The sequence below is a fragment of the Grammomys surdaster genome, unplaced genomic scaffold (assembly GCF_004785775.1).
Source record: "Grammomys surdaster isolate TR1022 unplaced genomic scaffold, NIH_TR_1.0 126036, whole genome shotgun sequence".
Taxonomy (NCBI): domain Eukaryota; kingdom Metazoa; phylum Chordata; class Mammalia; order Rodentia; family Muridae; genus Grammomys; species Grammomys surdaster.
In genome coordinates, this window is record NW_021620849.1 from 4,854,368 (window position 1) to 4,876,677 (window position 22,310).

General features: G+C 41.3%; 1 protein-coding gene across 1 annotated transcript in view; it reads left to right on the forward strand.

Annotated features, from left to right (window-relative positions):
- The window catches only part of Adamtsl3 (ADAMTS like 3), a 284,359-nt gene that overhangs the window by 204,756 nt on the left and 57,293 nt on the right, over positions 1 to 22,310 (forward strand). The window contains exons 16-19 of the mRNA XM_028754834.1: positions 919 to 1,208; positions 9,003 to 9,132; positions 17,728 to 17,920; positions 18,023 to 18,202. Coding sequence (XP_028610667.1) covers positions 919 to 1,208; positions 9,003 to 9,132; positions 17,728 to 17,920; positions 18,023 to 18,202 — 793 coding nt within the window. The remainder of the gene's footprint in view (positions 1 to 918; positions 1,209 to 9,002; positions 9,133 to 17,727; positions 17,921 to 18,022; positions 18,203 to 22,310) is intronic.

Genomic DNA, 22,310 nt, shown 5'->3' on the forward strand with positions numbered 1-22,310 from the left:
ACCTCATGATCAGTTCAATGGCTAGTTGTGAGCATCTGCCTCTGAATATGTCAGACTCTTGAAGGCCTCTGGGGAGACTTCCATATCAGGCCCTTATCGGCATGTACTTCCTGACTTCCACATCAGCATCTACCTTTGGTGACTGCACATGGGATGGATACTCAGGTGGAAAGGTCTTCAAATGGCCCCTCCTTCAGTTTCTGTCCCTCACTTTGTCTCCATATTTGCTCCCTTGAGTATTTTGTTGCTCCTTCTAAGAAGAACTGAATCACCCCCACTTGGTCTTCCTTTTTTATGAGCTTCATGTGGCCTGTGAGTTGCATCTTGGCCATTTCAAGGTTCTGGGCTAATATCCAATAATCAGTGAGTGAATACCATGTGTGTTCTTTTGTGATTGGCTTACTTCACTCAGGATGATAATTTCTAGTTCCATCCATTTACCTAGGAACCTCTCGAATTCATTGTTTTTAATAGCTGAGTAATACTCCATTGTGTAAATATACCACATTTTTTGAATCCATTCTTCAGTTGAAGGACATCTGGGTTCTTTCCAGCTCCTGGCTATTATAAATAAGGCTGCTATGAACATAGTTGAGCATATGTCTTTGTTATATGTTCGAGCATCTTCTGGGTATATGCCTAGGAGTGGTATAGCTGGATCCTCAGGTAATGCTATGTCCAATTTTCTGAGGAACCGCCACACTGATTTCCAAAGTGGTTGCACCATCATTGGTCTTAGCATGAAACTTTGATTTTTTTGTGTGGAGGCAAAAGTAGCATGTCTTTAATGAAAAAAGTCTCTTTGTCAGTTGTAAGACCTCAAAACATCTTAACTACATAAATGACAGTCATCAGAACCATAGAATTCCTCTTATGGCCTGTGTGTGACCCCTCTTTTTGGCTTCCGGTGTTCCTCAGGTTCATCCCAGAGCCCTGGTCAGCCTGCAGCACCACATGTGGGACTGGCACTCAGGTGCGTGAGGTGAGGTGTCGGGTGCTCCTCACCTTCACACAGACGGAGACTGAGCTCCCTGAGGAGGAATGTGAAGGTCCCAAGCCACCCACTGAGCGACCCTGCCTCCTTGAAGCCTGTGACCAGAGCCCTGTGTCTGGAGAACTGGGTGGCCCTCTCCAGGAGAAGGACAGTGAGATGACTTACGACTGGGAGTACGCTGGCTTTACCCCCTGCACTGCAACATGTTTGGGAGGTATTCAGACTCCATCCTAAGGGATAGATATGTAGTCTGTTGCTAAGGGTGACCTTGTCACCCAAGCCAGATATGCAATTAGCAATAGTCCCAGGAGGGATGAATTGATTCAGTAGCAAAATGATGCTTTTTCTTTTCTTTTTTTTTTTTTTTTTACATTTGGGAGATATGATTATCAGCTTCCCTGAGAGGGGAAGAGGTCCATTGGTTAATATGGAATAAGCTAGAAAATGCAAAATGGATATATTGAAGCAATCTTGTGTGGAAATCAGAGTCACAGAATGAGGCAGCCTGGGACTGAATATAGCTGCTGCAATGGTCAATAAGATGCACTCTGAGAAAATGTTTCTGTTCGCTCCTGCAGCTCTGCCAGGAACAGTACAGAGCACACTCACCCCACCCTCATGATGGATGATATGCAGAGCCAGGCTAAGCCTAGGAGGCAACTCGTGTGTATAACCAGGTTCTCCTGAGAGGGGAGAATGGGTGTCTTAGGGTTTTACTGCTGTGAACAGAAACCATGACCAAGGCAACTCTTGTAAGGACAACATTTAATTGGGGCTGGCTTACAGGTTCAGAAGTTCAGTCCCCTATCATCAAAGCAGGAGCATGACTATCCAGGCAGGCATGGTGCAGGAAGAGCTGAGAGTTCTACATCTTCATCTGAAGGCTGATAAGAGAAGATTGGCTTCCAGGCAGCTAGGATGAGGTCTTAAAGCCCACACCCACAGTGACCCACCTACTCCAAGAAGGCCACACCTCCAAATAGTGCCACCCCCTGGGCCAAACATATTCAAACCACCACATCCCACTCCCTGGCTGTCATAGACTTGTTCAAACATATGGGTCTATGGGGACCATATATAAACATAGCATAATGCAAAATACATTTAGTCCAACATCAGAAGTTCCCGTGGTCTACAGCAGTCTCAACAATGTTACAAGTCCAAAGTTCAAAGTCCCTTCTGAGATTCATCCAATCACTTAACTGTAATCCCCGAAGCAAGATAGAAAACCAGCCGGGCAAACTTCAAAGTCTGCATCTCCATGGCTAATGTCAAAACAGTCTTCAGATCTCCAACTCTTTTTTCATATTTGTTGACAAATATGAAACTTCTCTCTCATGGGCTGTTTCTACTTCCTGTTAGCTGCTTTCCTCAGCAGATAGCCCATGGCTCTGGTATCTCGAAATTCTTGGGGTCTCCAAGGCAACTTCAGTGTTACAGCTTCTTGTTCCAATATCTGGGATCCACACATGATCTTCTGGGCTCCTCCAAAGGACTTGGGTCACATCTCCAGCTCTGCCCTTTTTAGCACTCTAGGCTCTGGTTGACTCCACTCCACTGCTACTGCTGTTCTTGGTGATTGTCCCATGGTACTGGCATCTCCAATACACTGGAATCTTCCACAGCAACTAAGCTTCACCAACAGTTTCTCAAAGGCTCTCTTCATGGTGCTAAGCCTCAACTTTTTTTGCATGATCCCTTCAGTCCTGAGCTGTTGACTGTAACTGAGGCTGCACCTTCATCAATGGTCTTTCCTGACCTCTACAGTGCCAAGCCTCAGATGCTTGATTCACCTCAGCTGGGTGATTCTTACATATTACCAAGTTTAGCTGCAGCAAGAGGTACAACCTTGGCTACCTCTGAACCAAAGCTTCTGTGTGGTCTCAGAAAACACTTCCCAGAAAACTTCACCTCAGTGATTCTGATCTCTTCTTAATCACTACTAATTTCTTAGCTCCAGCTAACCAGTATCAACTGTCCCATAGTTCCTTCTATTCTTGACTCTAAAGCCAGAGTCACATGGCCAAACCTGTCGAGCTCTGCTGCTTACTAGAGCTAGAACATGGCCTCACTTATTTTATTACCAGCTTTCTATTTCCCAACTGCCTAAGCTTGGATGTCCTGAAATGTGCTCTGTAGATTGACCTTGAACTCAGAAATCTGCATGGCTCTGTCTCCTGAAAGCTTAGATCAATGGTGTACACCACCACACCTGGACTTAAGCTTGTCTTACTTGGAACTTTCTCTGGCCTTGAACTCAAAGATCTGCTTGCCACTGTCTCCTGGGATTAAAGGTGTGTACTACCATTGCCTCAACTTGTTACGAGGTCACCTGTCCCTTAATCTGTTTATCTCCTTGAACACAGGATTCAGCTTCATTTCACTTCCTAGTGTCCTTTTATTACTTGAACCATACTATTTATATTTTTTCTTTCTAAGCTTGCTTGTTTCTGTGTAGCTTGTTCAAAACACTCTTCATGAGACTTAACCAGAGACAAAAGTCACTGTTGGGTTTTCTTGAGACTTCCTTGTCAATCCAATTAATATAAATCTCTTTACCCTTAGCCTCAGGCAGACTCTTCAGACAAGGGCAAAAAGCAGCCACATTCTTCAACAAAATATGGAAAGAACAGCTTTTCAGCCACATAGTAAAATTCTTCTCCTCTGAAACCTCTAGAGCCAGGCTTCCACAGTTCAAATCACCCTCAGCAATAAAGTCTTCCATATTCCTACTAGAAGGCACATTAAGCTCTTTTTAGAGCATTCCATTGCCTTCCAAATTCAAAGTCCCTAAATCAACATTCTGACAAAAACAAAACAAAAAACAAAAAACAACAACAACCATGGTCAAGCCTATTACAGCAATATCTTAGTTCCTGGTATCAACTTTTGTCTTAGTTAGGATTTTACTGCTGTGAACAGATACCATGACCAATACTACTCTTATAAAGGCACAGTATTTAATTAGGGCTGGCTTACGGTTCAGAGGTTCAGTCCATTCTCATCAAGGCAGGAGCATGGCAGTATCCAGGCAGGCATGGTACAAGAGGAGCTGAGAGTTCTATCTCTTGTTCTGAAGGCAACTAGGAGAAGACTGGCTTCCATGTAGCTAGTACAAGGGTTTTATAGCCCACTTCCACAGTGACATAATTCCTCCAACAAGGCCACACCTACTCTAACAAGGCCACACCTCCAAATAGTACCACTCCCTGGGCCAAGCATATTCAAACCACCACGGTGGATCTTGGGATTTAAGTATTATAGAATTTTTTTAAAGGGGGAAATAGATTAGCAGGTAGCAGGCAACAGTCATCTAAGAGCTGCTTTCTAGCCTTCTACCTAAAATGGAAGAATGGAAATATTCAGGCAGGGGCTGGGAATATGGCTTAGCCAGTAAAGTGCTGGCTACACAAGCATGAGGACCTAAGTTTGTTACCCAGTACTTGTGGGAAAAGCCAGGCACAGCAGTATGGTGGTGAAGACTGGTGGATTCCGGGAACTCACTGTCCAACTAATTAGTGAACCATGTTTCAGAAACAAAGTGGATGGGTTCTAAGGGAACAACCCCAAGGTTGATATCTAACTTTCACAGGCATTTATGTACAAACACACACACACACACACACACACACACCAGGCATACCACACACATGCACACACATGCTCAGTTGATATAAAAGAAAGCATAGCCACCAGGAAAGCTAGATCTTTACCAGCAAGAGAGCCCTAGTTTCCGAAGTGATCCAGGACCCCTGAACCCTGTCCTATGGCCCTTGACTCAGTTGCCTAGCCAGTTGTTATGCAGTGGGCTCACTCCCTGAGCACCCTGCATAGCAAGATGTCAGTTTCTGAAGAAAGTCAGAAAACAAAAGTGTCTATCTAGGAGCCAATGTCTCAGGAGCTTGCTCCACTCTTCCCAGCAGCCTTGAGATGGTTACCTAGACTACCCCAGTAGGTCATAGAACTTAAGGCCAACCATTGTTTCGCAAATTCTCACTCTTGAGAATGAATTGTCAATCCTTGCTCTCCAGTGTTCTTGATCGCCTTTCCCTTCCCTGTCAGTCTCTGAACACACCAATTCTTAATCCCTGCCCTGTAACATCGCTACTTTGGCACTGAGCCTAGCTAGAGTGGCGTGTACCTTACTCCAGGCTACAGTTAAGCTACTGTTTTGAGTATGAGGCTGGCCTTGTGTAATTTAGAGAACGAATCCTTAGCTGAGTCAGGTGTAGTGGGGCATTTCTGCAAGCCTAACACTTGGGGAGTCAAGGAGATCAGGAGTTGCAAGATATTCCCCAGTTAGTAAGTTTGAGGCCAGCCTGAAGTACCTGAGAACCCTTGGCTGCCTCCATTTCTTTCCCTCTCCTACCTGTCTCTCCCTCAGTCCTAGGAATCCATTTTACCTCACTAGAAAGTTATCCTTTCTGATTGACTTGGGCCTGAAACATAAACCGGCCTCTCTTACTCCCAGATCACACGGTCTCAGTGTCCCCCAAAGTGATCTCATGTTTGCCCCAAACTTAACTTCTCTCTAAGTTCAGACCCCGGGATACCTCTTCTTATGCACCTTGAAAACCTTAACACTGGCTTGCTCTTGGTATATAGAAAGTGGCTCTTTCTCTTGATGAGTCCTACAAGCAGTTGAAGAGAATAAAAATTGAATCAGCTCACTCTAGACTCATTTTAACATGCTTCCTGTGGAGATGTGTTCCCGACACGGTACATTAGCCATCACTGTTTTGTTCTCTCCAAATCCCTTCAAATCTTGACAGGCCTCAAGTTGTAGGGTTTTTTTCCCCCAGCTACTCTTGATGTAATTGGTCACTTCCTGTCAAGCTCCAGTGATGTTTATGATGCCTTCCATAAGGCCAAATAACCTACAACAATCCTTAATCCTTACCAGCTGTGTCATCACAGGTTCCTGAAAAGAATTCACCTGTGTGGGACACTGAGCCATGTGCACACTTGCTAAGGCATGGCACTGTTCTCTGGGACCATACCATATTTTGTTTTCTTTCTTCTCATTATCTGAAAGTTTGTAGTATACTTCATGCCACTAATAAGTCTTTTTTAACATGATTTCAGGTGCATGTGTGTGCACACACATATATCACACACAAATATTACATGCACACATACACATAGAACTTAAACATATATCACAATGCAACATACCACACACATAGCACACACACACACCACCACCACCACCACCACCACCCCCTTATATGTAAGGGTGTGATATGAACTTGTCAATAACCCAACTCACAGTGATCTAAACTAACAAAAAGAAATATATTTGTTCTTTGTTTTGTTATTTTGAGGTGGAGCGTTACTATGTAGCTCTGGCTGGTTTGGAACTCACTGTGTAGATCAGGCTGGCTTCAAACGCACAAAGAGCTGCCTGCTTCAGCTTCGAAAATACTGGGATTAAATGAGTGACCACCATGCCTGGCTATATCCAATCACCTGTTTATTTCTTGCGAAAGACTTTGAATGTATATTTGAGTACACGTGTGCACATAGATGTAGCCATGTACCATCACATATATGATAATGGTCCCATACTGTGATATCATGTAGAGATGTCACTCTGTGTTGTTTGTGCAAAGACACTGTATATTTGCACAATGAAAGACTACCTAATAACATATTTCTTTAAATGTTTCCTTGCCATTGGCATGTGATATATGTGTGCGTGTGTTGTGTGCATGTGTGTGTATGTGTGTAGCTAATAAATGATACTTTTATCAGATACTTATAAATACTTTTTATCAGATACTGTGGAGGTCAAGTATGAGGAATGTGGTCTCACACAGCAAGAAGATTTTATTATAACAAGAGGAATTTATTATAAAAATTTCACTGAACACATTCATTAATGTATTCTAAGCATATTAATATAATGACATTTATTTAGTTAGGAATAAGATGAATTTATTTTGATAAAAATGTACCTTTTACTTTTTTTAAAGATAACTATTCGATCAAACCTCCTTCAGACATGAGAAAGGCAAAACCACACTGTAGGATCAGCATGTGGTCTCTGAAATATTTTGTGGCCACCTTTGGAAAATATATTCTTCATCAATAAATATTCCACTTTATGCAGTAGTTTTTAACTTTTTTCTGTTAATGAAAAAGTATGTCATGAGTGTTTTGTCCAAATTATTTCAAGTGGTTCTCTAAGTACCTCCCCCAGTCAGTCTCCATAAAATGTTCCAAAATAGTCTGAATACATTCTTTAAAGAATTTATTTGTTACTAATTGAAATATATTTGAAATATAACTACAGTCTACTTAGATTTTAAAAAGTAGATAAAATCTATCACGAAATGCTGAGCATCTTTCTCCTATGAGGATGCAAGGGAATTCGATGTTTTGAAATTAATGTTGTATTTTGGTTTGATCAGTGGTTGTTTGAAACACTCAAAGAAGATGCCTGCCAACTGCATCCTATTGTTGTGGTGAGCATAGGATTCAGATGAAGACAGTGGGGGAGACTTATTACAAAGAATTGAAGAAGAAAAATATCTGTTGTAAAAGTATTTTGGCCTAGACTGCACTTTGCAAAGTACCGTGAAATGGTTGGATTGAAACATGGCATTCAGAAAAGGGGCCACAAGCTTGTAACATAACGGAATGTGCATCTGACATGAAAGCAAATATGTTTGCGTATTTCAAATAACAGTCAGTCACTGCTGGCGTTTTCGTTAGGAAATTTTCACCAAAAATTTTGAGTTATATTTCACCCAATCCAGTTTCCAATCATTTTTCATTTTTTTTTTTGTCTCAGCAAAGAGTACTGATTGAGAGCACAGGCTGTAGGAGTCACATACATTGTCTGTCTGGCCTCCAGGGGAAACTATGAGTGTGCATCTTCACATTTATACAAGGGGCTAGTGCTGCCTGTGAGGCCATGGCACATTCTGGAATGCCCAGAATTCCTAGAAGACAGAGACCACTGAAGCCAGAGGCAGAGAATTTATTCTTCAAGTTTTTTTCACCTATTTATCTATTTTTATCTTTCTGTTCTCATGTGTGTGCATGAATGTGTATGTGTGCATGTGTGTGTGTGTGTATGTGTGTGTGTTGTTGTATATGTAAATGCTGTTAGCACATGTCTGTGCTCACATGGGCGGACATGCATGTAGAGCTCGTAAGTGATGTCAGGAGTAGTTCCTGGTCAGTCATCCACCTTATCCTATGAAGCAGGGTCTCTCAATCAAACCCAGAGCTCAGGGATATGGATTTGGCAACTCTCCTCCAGCAGCTTTTGTGGGGATCCCAGCTCTGATCTGCCTTTGGAGGCTGGAATTCAGATGAGTGGCCATACCCACTGAGCTTTGACTTGGGTTTGGGACTCTGGCTCTCACCTTTGTGCAGCCATTATCTAATGAGCCATCATCTCCCTAGGTCACATCTTCAGTTTTTTACCTACCCCCATTTCAGTCTTAATTTCTCTCTAAATTTCAAATTCCTTAATGTTAAATAAATAAAACGGAGATGTGGATGCCATTTATTTGGCCTTGTGGGTTCTTGTAGACTTAGATGAAGGCACATCACACACTTGCGCTGTAGGAGGCATTTCTGCTAATAAAGGAGGCATCACGGACTGCAGGAACAGTGCAGGGGAACTCCGATCACAATGGAATGATTATAGAGAACAACTGGATTTATCAATGTGTGATGATCTAGAAAAAAAAATGGTATTCTTTAGCAGACGTAGTTTTTCCTTAGGAAAACTGTTTTACATGATGGAAAGAGACACTTGGACTGCAGGGCCACCCCTAGCTAGTTTGAGTGTTGGCTGCCCCAAAATGTTTCCAGGTACATGGATTTTGGCAAAGAGACTGGCGTTCGAGGTGAATGAAGTGCTATTAAGAGCTAGAGACCTAGGCTTCTGATGCAGTCAAAAGGGCAATGGTGATGTAAAGACCCCAGATCCTGGTTTCTTTCTTTGCATGGTAAGTTATTTTATGTGTGTGTGTGTGTTTCTGCTTTCCAGGCCATCAAGAAGCCATAGCTGTGTGCTTACACATCCAGACCCATCGGACTGTCAATGATAGCCTGTGTGACATGGTTCACCGTCCTCCACCAATGAGTCAGGCCTGTAACATGGAGCCCTGCCCGCCCAGGTATGTGCTGTCTCATACAGCTAGGTTAGAAATGGTGTCTGGACAGTAACAGTCCCTTTCAAAGAGAAACTTGCTGTATGTAAGACTCACAAACTTATCAAAGTAGATCATCCAAGCCCGTTCAGAGTTCCCATCTGCTCTACTTATGCGGTGGCCCCAGTTTCTTTAGGGTACATACAAGGGCAACTTAGCTGGGCAGAATTCCTCTTAAGCCTAACTTTTATTTCCATCAAACATCAATGGGCGTAAACTGGCCTGCTATTATGCAAATCAGCCAGTGTGTTCCTTTCTTCCTCCTGGTCTCAAAGGAACTTCTCCCTCTGATGATGACCCAGCATCTGAGGGAGAGGTGGCCTGGACTCACAGCAGGTGTGACATTATCTGTGTTTGCGGAAGGCTCAGTGGTCTACTTGTTCCCTGAAACTCCCACAGATATGCTACTACCTTCCTGTGCTGGTTAGCCTTTGTCAACTTGACACAAATTAGAGAAGGGGACCTCAAATTAGGAACTGCCTCCATCAGATTGGCCTGTGAGCATGTTTGTGGTGCATTTTCTTGATTAACAACTAATGTAGGAAGGCCTAGTTCACTGTGGGCAGGGCAACGCCTGGGCAGATGGTCCTGGGTTGTATAAGAAAGCATGCTGAGCAAGCTATAGGGAGTGTGCCAGCTCCTCCATGGTTTCTGCTTCAGTTCATCCTTCAGGGATGGGTAGTAACTTGAAAGAAAACCCAAACAAACAATCTCTCCTCCCATCACTTTCTGTCAATGCCATTTCACCATAACAATGAAGCACACACAGACATCTTTACTTCTAACTTGCCTTGGGTCTCACATTGTGGGGTATTAAGTGTCAGAATCTGCAAAGAACAGGTAAAGGTGCTTTATTATGGGCTCTTTTATTGTAAGATGACTGTAACCTGCTTCCTTCCTTGTAAGAACTTGGGATTTTAGCCCTCTGTCCCTGGGTGTTACTGGCTATAGATGATTATAACTCAGCATCGTTGGTTTGTCACACATGCCTTTTCCAGTGTAGCCGCAGCTGTCCTTTTCCTGTGTCCACCTTTATCATGTCAACCACTCTTCTGCAATAAATTAGATGCCAAAAAACTGAGAGAGTCCACTCCATCACTTCTCTCTCTGCTGAAATCTTAATAATTATGCTGTCCACTTGCTAAGCTGCCATCGCCCACTAAAAGCAGGTTAAGCGATGTCTAGGAGTCAAAGTGATAAAGGAAGGTTATTGTGTCCTCTTTCTGCCATGCTGGAGAACCTAAGTGTGTTTTATGAGCATCCAGGAAATAAGTTGGAGATGTACATTCTTCCTTCATGAGCCTTGTCCTCAGAGAAAAAAACAGCTCAGATGCCTCATGCTTGGTAAAAGCTTACCTACAATAAGACAAAACAGTGGTTTTGCCCATCTCTACATTTCTGACCTTGTTGTTCTCTGTCAGAAATACTAGGAACTTCTTGGTGGCTCTCAGAGCCATCTTTCTGGTCTCAGATGGGATAATGCAGTAAAGACCCACGGCTTTGTACTGCCAGGCAAGATGAGGCTCAAACAGCACAGGGAAGTCTCTTCCCATTGCCTCACATTCGCATCTTGGTGACTGCATTCCAGGGTGATCCACACTAGAATGCTCATTCCAGAACAGGCAAGAAAAATGAAAGGGAAAGTTCGGTCTCACTGCCAACCAGGACACCCACTGTTATCAGCTGCATCCAGAGCTTTTCATGAGTATCGAACACAGTCAGTTTTTCATGTCCAAGGATTCAACATTCAAAGAAATCTTAAACAAAAGCATTGTTTTAATGGCCAAGGAGTATAGCTCAATATAGAGGGTTATGTAACATCTATGTATATCTAACATATATAAGGCCTTATGTCTGATCTTTAGCCTTGTGAAAATTTGCATTATTTATCCCACACATATCCAAGTGTATTGGCTAATCTTGGTTGTCATTTAGACCCACCTGGGAAAGGGAAATATCAGTTGGGCAGTTGTCTCCATCAGATTAGCCTGTGAGTATGTCTGTGGAACATTTTCACAATTGCTGACTGATGTAGGAAGACCGTCTACTGTGGGCGGCATTATCCTTAGGCAGGCAAGCTTTGGCTCTATAAGAAATGGGTAGCTGATCTAGGTGATCTTGGGTGTGGAAGCAAGCTAGTGAGTAAACTGTACTCCTCCATCATCTCTGCTTCAGTTTATACTTCCAAGTTCTTGCCTTGAGCTCCTGCTCTGGCGTCCCTCTATGAGGGACTAGTTAGTGTTAAGACAAAATAAACCCTTTCCTTGTCAAGTTGCTATTGGCCATGTGTTTATCATAGCAACAAAAAAGCAAGCCAAAGCACCAGACTCATTATCTCTTGTCACTATTTTCCAAGTAATGTAACAGAGCATCTTTTTACACGGTGTTCACATTGTACCAAGTACTATGGGTAACCTAGAGATGACCTAAAAGTACATCAGATGGTGAGAAGGTATACAAAGGTAACACCATTTTATATAAGGGACTTGGGAAATCGTGGATTACAGGTGTCTTCTAGGGAAGGATGTTGTCTTGGAATACTTGGTATAGGTACAGAGGATGACTTAATTTGGGGTAGCATGGAGTGTGAATCCTAATGGAAGAAGTCATTCGGAGGAATAATGCTTGATACTAAGTGGGCATACCTTAGCAAACAAAGTGACTTTTACAGTCTTCTTTGTTTTCTTCTCATTCTAATATTGAAATCTGAATCAAATCTTTTTGGAAAAGCAGGGATTTCCTGTGAACCCACAGGGATATCATTGTCCCTTTACTGTGTATAGACAAAAATGTCATTCTTCATGAATACAGTTGAATATGCTTCTGTATCTATAGACATAAAGATAATTCCAGAGTTATAAAGATAACTCTGTAGTGTTTTGCAGAAATGCTCAGAGCATAGCCCTGCTTTCTGCACTGTGCTCATCTGTACATCAGAGCTCAGTCAGGGGTCCTGAGAGTCTCACAACACATACAGGCATCTTCTATGAGCTTTAAATGTGTCAAGCAGTGGGATGAATTTATAACTACTGTCTGTGCTATGTCATACTTTTCTCTGCTACTTTAGTCAATAAATTCACATCCATTTAGAGACGTGGTAATGGATATGTAACATAAAAATAACCTTGGTTTCTGAGTAGGAGAACAGAATTATGGGTTCTTAGATTGTTGGTAACTTGCCCAAGAACACGTAGTAAATAAATTGCATGATGCAAAGTCAAAACACAGGAATGGAGATTTCTCATTAAGTACTATCTAGTCCAAACTCTGCCTTTTCCAAACCACAAAAAGGAAGCTGCTCCTAGCAGAGCCAATCTCCTGGTTTCCAGCCCTTGCTGCCTGCCATTGCCTCTCTCTACACCGGCCAGCATACACTTTCTCTCTGTGGAAAGATGACTATAAAATTTGTGCAGATTTTAAATGGTGCCTACGGAAAGATGAACCATGAAGTTCTCATAGCCATTAACTGAGACAAGTCAAAAGAAGAGAAGAGGGGACAACCCGTGATGCTGGAGTACTGTCTCTCTGTATGTCACGTCATATTGCCGTGAAGCTAGTTTTCACCAGAGCTCTGTTCACTGTTTCTTAGTCCAGAACACTGAAAAGGAAGATGTGGAGGCAAGTAGACTAGGCAACAATAAAACCGAGAAAAACAGAATGTTCCACAGCCTGAAGGCACATCCTACGAGAGCAATTGCATTACCACAGGATGAAAGGATGCCTCAGAACATTGACAGAATTCTTCACTTTCTTCTTTAAAAAAATGATGTTTGTGGGTATGTAGATTGTTGAGTGCAAGTGCCCTGGGAGATCAGAAGAGGGTGTCAGATCCCCTAGAACTGGAGTTGCAGGTATGCTTGCTGATACGGGTTTTAGGAACTAATGTCAATGCTCAGAAGTGAACTCATGTCCTCAGCAAGAGCAGAAGAGTTGAGAGAATTCTCACTTTCTAACTTGAGGGTAGCTATAGTGTGACTTCCTCATATGGAGATTGCTGGTTGACTTTCTTTTACCTGGGCACTTAAGTTCACTTTCTTTAGTTGGCATAGGCGTAGATTCCTGGGGCTGCCTTAACAAAGTGCAGTAGACTAAGTGGCTGGAAGAACAGAAATGTATCATCTCTCAGATTTGGAGATGTGAAGTTCAAAACCACAGAGTCAGCAGCATTGGGTCCTTCTGCGGGCCGGGAGGGTGAATCAGTTCCAGGCCTCTCTCCTTGCTCACAGCCTCCAGCAGTCTGTGGCTCGTGAAGAACATTCTTCCTGTGGTTTCGTATCTCCTTTCCTCGGCATGTCTGTGTCCAGACTTCTCCCTCCCATAAGACACCACTCAGGTTGTCTCAGGCCTGTTTTAATGACCACCCCTTAACTTAACCATCTGCAAAAACTATTTGCAAATAAATTCTCCATTACAGATGCTAGAAATTACATAATTTCAGCGTCTTTGGGTGTCACAGTGTATAAAATTTTTTGTGACCCTCACTCTAATCCTTGAATCACATCTTTGATGACCACTGCCCTAAACACAGACACACACACACACAGACACACACACACACACACACACACACGAACATGTGCACGCACACGCAAACACTCGAATGCACATGCATGCTCAGCCTCAAAAGTATCAGACTGTCTCTTACTGGCCTGAAGAATCATTCAAATTTGGGAAATACAGGATGTGTTAACTGTGAATCACATTCTCACGGTGGTCAAGTAACTCATTAACTTAATCCATCCAAAGCTGGGCCCTATCTGTGGGGAGACAGAGTCAGATTTGGTGAAGATGTCAACCTTTGACAGAACCATTCATGAGATAAAAGCGGGGTGAGTTTAGTTCACGGTGTCCTTCCTTAGACCACCAAACCACAGAAGACTTGACAGCTAATCTGAAAGATGATTTTTTAAGGCCACTGAGGGATGTTTGCTGGTTTGTTCCTGCATCTGTCCCGATGCACAGCACCGCTTCCTGCCTCACTGCCTTAGCCAGAGTTCTTACTCACCCCATCCTGAGCAACACATGTCACAGAGCTACCATGCTAGAAAGAATGGAGCAGACAATATGCTTTGGCCACTCTGCAAAATTAAGAGTCTGTTTTTTAAAAAATGGAAATATTGTCCCTTATTTCAGAGTTGTGGCTTTAATAACCTTTTCAAAGATTGAGAGTTATGTTGGAGAAAACCCAGGGGAGGCAAAGTTTCCATGCCAAAATAAAGGTAAGTTTACAAAAATGTTTTAGGTTCTAGAAACCAGTGGTGTAGGAATAACAGGAACAGGGGATTGCATAATATTTTCCATATAAATATTTACAGACTCCAAGGGCAATGGCAGTAAAATATCACCCCAGGGTGAAACTTACCACTGAGACTGGGGTGGACAGTCAGTGGACCTTTATTTACCCTAAGGCAAATGCACTTGATGTATTAGCCAGGGGTGCTGAGGGGGGCGGGCCTTGTATGCTTCTATGCTCTTGTGAAGTTGCTTCCCCAGCCCTGTCCTGTCACTGCTGCATGATTGCTTTTCTGCAGAGTTTACTTTTTCCAGGAGAGAGCCAGAAGTTTGTAGAAAAACGCAGGGTTACATAACAGTCCTGCTGGTCTGAAGACGGCCTTCTCTTCTATCAAGAGTCAGCACCTCGGGAGAGGGAGGTACTGAAGCAGCAGGAAAAAGTGATGTGGTTTTGCACCAATCTGTTACTTATTTCTTGAATTAAAATATGCATGAGTGTACACACACAGCACACACACACACATACACACAAACAGTTGCTCTCTTTCTAGATAAAAGTAGTTCCATCTCCTGTCTGTTGGGGCTATAATTGATTTTTCTAGTTGCATACTTTTGGAAGATAATCATGCTGAAGTCATTCCTAATAATGTTTGTAAGTTTAGGCTGAATGGTTGTAATAGTGAAAAACACACTTCCTAAATAATTGGATATGTAGTCATATTGCCAACAAAATAGTGTGTGTGTGTGTGTGTGTGTGTGTGCATGTGTTCGTGTGATTTGTAGACTTTTCTCATGCCCAAGGCTACAGACACTAAGGTATGATTAACTTCCAGTTAAAATAGTATTGGAGCCTCACGGTTTGCTCCAAATACAGACCATTGGTATATCTGCTATAAAAGGGAGAAATTAAAATGATAAATCCAATGCAACCCAATAAAAGAGCTATGCAGTCTTGCAAAGAAGCAGAGTATGGAGAGAGGAGAAGACAGGCCCTGTGGCGTCTCTTTGTAGACTTGAGGCTCCATTGTAGTTTAGCAAATGAAAGTTCAGTTCATATGAGACAGAGAAAGGAGAAAGGAGAGAAGGGAAGAGGATAGAAGAAGAAAACAAAGAGAAAGAGAATCTCCTACTTCCTTCAAAATGCACCCTAAAGTTGAAATTCCAAAGCACAAGAGGCAGTATGATACTAGCAAAATTAGTCAACAGACTCAACATTTGGAAGAAGAACTTACTCCAGGTGAAATTAAAATACAAAAGCAAGGTGGAAAAGACAGGTTATCAGCATCTTTGTGGCTAGAAATAAATTGATATTACCCATATAAATAATTAGAAATCATGAAACAGAGATAGGCACAAATGGATGAAGAGTAGTTGGGTATTACAAAGAAACAATTAGAAAACTAGAAACAAAGAGTCAATGAAGATAGAAACTATGTTACGGAAGAAATATTGGCACTCATCATAATTTCCTGTCCACTGTGAATGAGCAGCTTCTACTGTCTACGTGCTCCTGCTGCCATGGTGTTCCCCTCAGCACCAGCCCAGAAGCAGTGGTGCCAAAAACCATGAGCTCAAACCACTGAAACTGTGAGTCAGAATGAACCCCAAGGACTATGCTCTTGAAGTCTCACATGGGAGTGCTGATGTTGGCAACAGAAAGAGGGGGCTGGGGTCCCATCAGCCCTCCAAAGACCTGCCCCGGTGACTCCACCCCTTAAAGGTTCCATGACCTGTTAATGGTGCCAAGCTGGGGACCAAACCTTTAACGTACAGACATTCTAACCTGCTTCTTATTCTACTTCTATGCTTGACTTATTAGTTCTTCACTAACAAACTTCCTTTCATAAATAAATGTTTTGTCCTTTGTATCATATCACAGGGTACTATCGTTTCATTTTTCATTTTCCCCGAAAAAAAAAAAGCAAAATGTTTATTATAGAAAATTAGAAATAAGAAAATTAAAAATTACTTTTCAGTATATTCTTTTGAGTGAACTTGTTTTTCCTCTGAAAACAAACACCTATATGATGAATGAATATAATTCAATCAGAAAAAAAAAAACAGAAATATGATACTCAGAGCTGGATGGCTGTGTGCTTCTCTCACACACGAGAGGTGTTTGGTTCACTGCAGTGACTCGCACGTGTACTGTGTGTAATTACTGAGTGTCCACTTCAGCATTTAATGATGCTGCGTTGCATGGTAAGCAGGTGTCTCCCTCAGTGCTTAAGACTTTATGACCTTGTTTCACTTTGTGAAATTCATTGTTTTTCTTTTCTGCATTGCAAAACACCCTAGAGGAGCATCGTTTTACGGTATGTTTTGAGCATTTTAAAATTTCTCGCTCATGACATATCTCTGTGGTAACTAGTTAAGAATTCGTGTTCCCTAAAAATCAAATATCCACAAGTAAAATAACCATAACGTCTCGCATCTCTCTAATAAGATGGGGCAAAGGCTCTAAAAATGGTATTTTCCAGCACTTCAGGAAATGGGGCGTGTAAGCTTCGGGCGGGGTGCAAGCTGCAGGAATCTTCACCGAAGAAACTTGGAAATATGAATCAAATGCTGCTGCTGTGGTTTTTCATTTTTCCAGCTGTTTCCCTAGGAAACTTGATTTTTCTTATTAGAAAGTAATCGCATTATATATGTGCTGCAAATCCAACCCTAACATAAAGGAATTTTCTCAAGGATATTACAAACAATGAATCCAGGTGCCCTGAACACTTCCTGAAATGTGTCTGTCAGCATTTTAAAAATCTCTTCTGGTGCCTCTGTAAATCATCTTTGCCTTGGGACTCAAAACCAAGTCAAAGTTTTAGTTTTGATGGATGGTGTCAGGGCAGGGTGGGGAAAGGAATCTACTCTGTGTCACTCAGGGTCGCGCCAAACAAGTGAGATCTTTAACCACTTCCCTGGCATGCCTTCCCTTTAAATGTCATATTTCTTTGTGTTGCTCACATATACTTACAGAGATAATGCAGTTTGGAACATATACACAGTAAAAAAAAAGTCAAGAGCAGTGGTTCTCAGTCTTCCCAATGCTGCAATCCTTTAATAAAGTTCCTCGTGGTGTGGTGACCTCCCCCCCCAACCAAAAAAATTATTTTGTTGCTACTTCACAACTTTAATTCTGATTAGGAATTGTAATGTAAACTACAATTCTGATATACGATCCCAGAGTGATCATGACCCACAGGTTGAGAACCACTGGTCGAGGAGCCAGAGAGAAGCTTGAGATCATTTGTGTTTGTTGTCTTTTGCCTTGTTGGGAGGTTCACCTTTCCTCAGTTGCTTTTGCCTTTTTCCCCCACTTGGCTTTTGATACAGATGGCACATGGGCTCTTGGGGAGCCTGTTCAGCTACCTGTGGTGTTGGAATCCAGACACGAGATGTATACTGCCTACATCCTGAGGAATCTCCAGCCCCTCCGGAGGAATGCAGAGACGAAAAGCCTCATGCCTTACGAGCATGCAATCAGTTTGATTGCCCTCCCAGCTGGCATATCGAAGAGTGGCAGCAGGTACAGCAGCCTGGCAAACCATGATCCGTTCTACCTGTGATGATAGCGGTGGCCCTGCTTTGCATTAACAGAAAGTAAGCCTCCTGCTTCACTGTCTCTTAGTGTTCCAGAACATGTGGTGGGGGAACTCAGAACCGGAGAGTCACCTGTCGACAGCTGTTAACTGATGGCAGCTTTTTGAATCTGTCCGATGAACTGTGCCAAGGACCCAAGGCATCGTCTCATAAGTCCTGTGCCAGGACAGACTGTCCTCCACAACTGACTGCTGGAGACTGGTTGAAGGTAAGAGCCACATACAGCATCTCTTGCTCTGCTCCTTCTTTGTTCCAGCTGCTAAATATTTCCTGAAGAGCTCAGATCAGCACTAGTGAGAAACTGGCGCAAAGCCAAGGCATGGTCACTCAGAAGTTGCTTGTGAACCTGGTAAGTGCATGAAAGATGCTCAGTTGCTCTTTCCTAATCACTACCCCCAGTGTGTGTGTGTGTGTGTGTGTGTGTGTGTGTGTGTGTGTGTGTGGTTTATGTCTTGGTGTGTGTTTGTATTTCTTTCACAGACATATGTATATGCACACAATCTTATGGTAAAAGCCTTCAAGAAGTTTTAATTTCTGAATTTTTATTATTTCAAAAAGTTTGAAAGATTTAAAAACATTTTAAGTATATGTGGTGTGTGTGTGTGCACAGGTGTGTATGGAGCCAGAGATATATATCCCTGGATTGGAGTTACAGGCATCAGTGAGCTACCTAACATGGGCACTAGGAATGGAACCTCTATCCTCAAAAAGAGCACTATGTACTTTTAACCACTGAGAAGTATCTCACCCTGCTTCAGACTTCGTGTTTCTTTATTAAAAGTCTAAGAAACTTGGTTGAGCTTCCCCTTCACATTTTTAATCTTTACCTTTATAATTGATATTTGTTAGAGTCAAGGAAATACATGATACCTGGATTCAGATCATTCTATCTATGTTACTCTACTGATATATTGACCTTGACTTATGTGTATTAACTATTTATACTATGGTAAGTATTAGCTTGTAATTGTTCATTCTGAATTGAACAGTTGCATTTCCATAGCCTTACATGTTTGGTCACTCAAACAACAGACATTTACTGAATGCTGTTGTATTGATTGCTGGAAGCACCAAGAATGAGAGACAACCGAGAACACAGTCTTAGGTGAACTCACTTTAAGAAGGCACATAGATGAAATACCACTCATAGTCATGTAGAGAGGCCCAATATAATATAATATAATATAATATAATATAATATAATATAATATAATATAATATAATATATATATATGTATATATATATGTATATATATATATATATGACTATGGTGAATAGAGAAACCTCTATTCCTACTTCAGACCTAGGAAACTATGTAGAAGATGTGGCTTTAATGTTGAATTTGAAGAAATGAGGGCAACTCTGTGGAAATGGGACCAGCGAATATTCTAGATAGCATGTGACACTTTCGAGATCATGAGTCTCATGGGGTTTGAGAACAGGATGCATTAAGGAAGTGAAGGGAAGTGAGCTGGATAGTTGAGGCTGTAACCAATAAGAAAGGATTTGGATCATTCATATGTATCCCGGTGGTCCTCAAAAGTTTGACAGTATTTGAATATTCAGAAGCAGCCTGGATCATGGTTACAGCAAGAAGACATGGGAGACAGACGCTCTAGAAGCTAGAAGTTAGATCTTGACGACTGGGAAATAGTGAAGCTGTTGGCATAGAGAAGAGTAGCCAGTGTTTTTCTCATTACTAAGAAATGATTTACTTCTGTATGAATAAATAATTCTGTGTACAGCTCGAATACACATAAAACTAGTATAACAGGAAATCTGTATGGAAACCCCACAGTAATGTGAAGTGAAATATGAAATGACAGTTTTAGGCTGGGAGGAGTTAATGGGAAGATTTGGGTGTGCATGTGATTAAAATATATTGAATGACATTTTAAACAAATTAATGAAAATATTTTAAGTACAGTTTTGAGTCTTGGGAAGTGTAACTGACACATTTGATCACTAACTTGACAGTGAATGAGCAAAAGAAGGGAGAAGTTCTAGATTTCTGTCCTAGGGAAGCTAATGGATAGTGTGGCACTGACCTTAAAGTTAGCTAGAGAAAGGAAAGAAAGACACAGAAGGTGTTACAAACGTGAGAGGAGAAAATAAGTTCCATTTTGAAACACATCCATCTTGAGGGTCCTTAAAGGTCTTAAAAAGAATTGCAGCCTAGGAGGGATTTGTGCCGAAGTTGTGAGTGTAGTGGTCATCAACCTGTAAGTGCTTGTTTTAGATGATGGATATCAAAGCATCTAAATCTATATTTTCAACAGTTACCTAAAGTAATTAATAGGCCTCTAAAGAGGTAGCAGCACTGCTCTTTAATGTCCTCTAATCACTCATTTTAACAACAACAAAAAAAAAGAACATGAAATAAAAATAAAACAATCAGGATTGCAAAAGGAAAGGGACAGAGGTAATTTTCACATAAACGGCATAAGGGGCAAGGCCAAACGAAACTAAATAGCAGAAACTACAAAGACAGCCACTAGGTGGTGAGAAGGAAGAGATGTAGGGCCAAGAGCCACTGAGCACGGAAACCAACAACACATACCCAGCCAAAGAAATTATCCTACTCTGATTAGAACCCTGAGTAAAGTGAGTGGGCGCCAGTGAACTCAGCAGAAGTATGTGAATGAAGAATGACCACACAGACCTCCCACAGACCTTCAGAGAATGTGCTAGAAACATCTGTAAGGAGGAAAACAAAGGATGAAGGGAAAATGAATGTTCGTTTCCTTAGGACCATCCAGAGAAAACAACCTTGAAACTGTGGCTAAATTGTGGGCGACATTTTAACACCAGAGGCCAGAAGGAGTGCTCAACATGAAGATAATAAAACATTATGAAATACTCTACTGCCTTACACTTATAATCTTTAAAATAATAAGGCCAATCATCTATGTATATGGGAGCATCAGCAAATTGCAAGGATCAATAAAAGGCAATAGTATCAGCACATCAACGTAATAAAATTTTTGTCCTTGAATCACATGAAAATATAACTTAGTGTTACAAAATGAGATGAAGGAAACTAAGAAAACTACAGGAGTAAATTAAAATATAAGATCTAATGAAGGAGATCAATAGAAATAAAGTAGTGTAAAAATATAACAAACAGGCTTCAGGAGAGAATTAGAAAACTAAGGGTGAGTTTCTTTCAAAATTTATGCTTAACTAGAAAGAACTCAGGAATGACTAAACATAGATATATAATTAAAAATATGTTCAAAGAATCAAACAGAAGTAAAAATGATATATATGAAAAGTAAAGGAAAAAATAATGTGATAAATATGAATCACCAAGAAAGAAAATCACCAAATAATAGGATAGAACAGAATAAAAGGCCTAAATTGCCACATTGAAGGAGTATTCTCTATTCCTGGGAAACTTGGGTATAATGACAAAAACTGGAAATAATCATTATTAAGACAGGTCTTAGTAAAATGACTCTACTTTAAAGACAAAAAAAATGATATGTGGTTTTTTGTACCCAGACAGGAGGATCAAGTTGCTTATTAGAGAAAGAAGACTGTACTAGCATCAGATATCTCAACAATACTACTCTGTACTGGAAAACAAAAGAGTAGCATAATTAAGATTAATGTGAGTGAACAATTTTATACCCTGCCCAACTGACCTTCACATTGAAAGCCCTTAGACAAACATTCACAGAGATGCAAGAATTTAGGGTATGTTATTACTGAAAGGTCTTCCTGGGGTATCTACCAAACATCTTCAGTGAAATTATAGAAGTTTCATCACAAGGTTGAGGCCCTATGTGTGATAATTGAGGGCCCAAAATATGCCACCTCTCTCATAGTCCTGAACATTCTCTAAGTCTTCTATACAATAAATGGAATTACAAATGATCCTACCCATACAAAATGGGGGTTGGGAGGAGCATCAGACATACCCCCATCATTAGAGATGTCTCATGAAAAAAGTTTGATAGTTGTTTTGCTACCATGTTATGTGAACAAATTGGTTCAGTGTAATCCAAAAGATGTCACCATCATTAGGTCCAGAGAAAGATGGCTTAAAAGTGAGGTCTGAGATTTTTGTGGCAATTAAAAGAAAAGAGAGAGAGAGATGGAAAGACAACAGGAGCAGACAAGGAGGAGCCAAGAACAAAAATAAAACCTAGTTTGAAAATGGTTAACTTATTTTTTTTACTTAAAATATTTATACAATGTATTCATTGTATTATTTCCCTCCCCCTTCCCTTCTCAGATCCTACCTCCCCCCCAACTTCTTCATGTTCTCTCTCTCTCTAACTCTCTCTCTCTCTCTCTCTCTCTCTCTCTC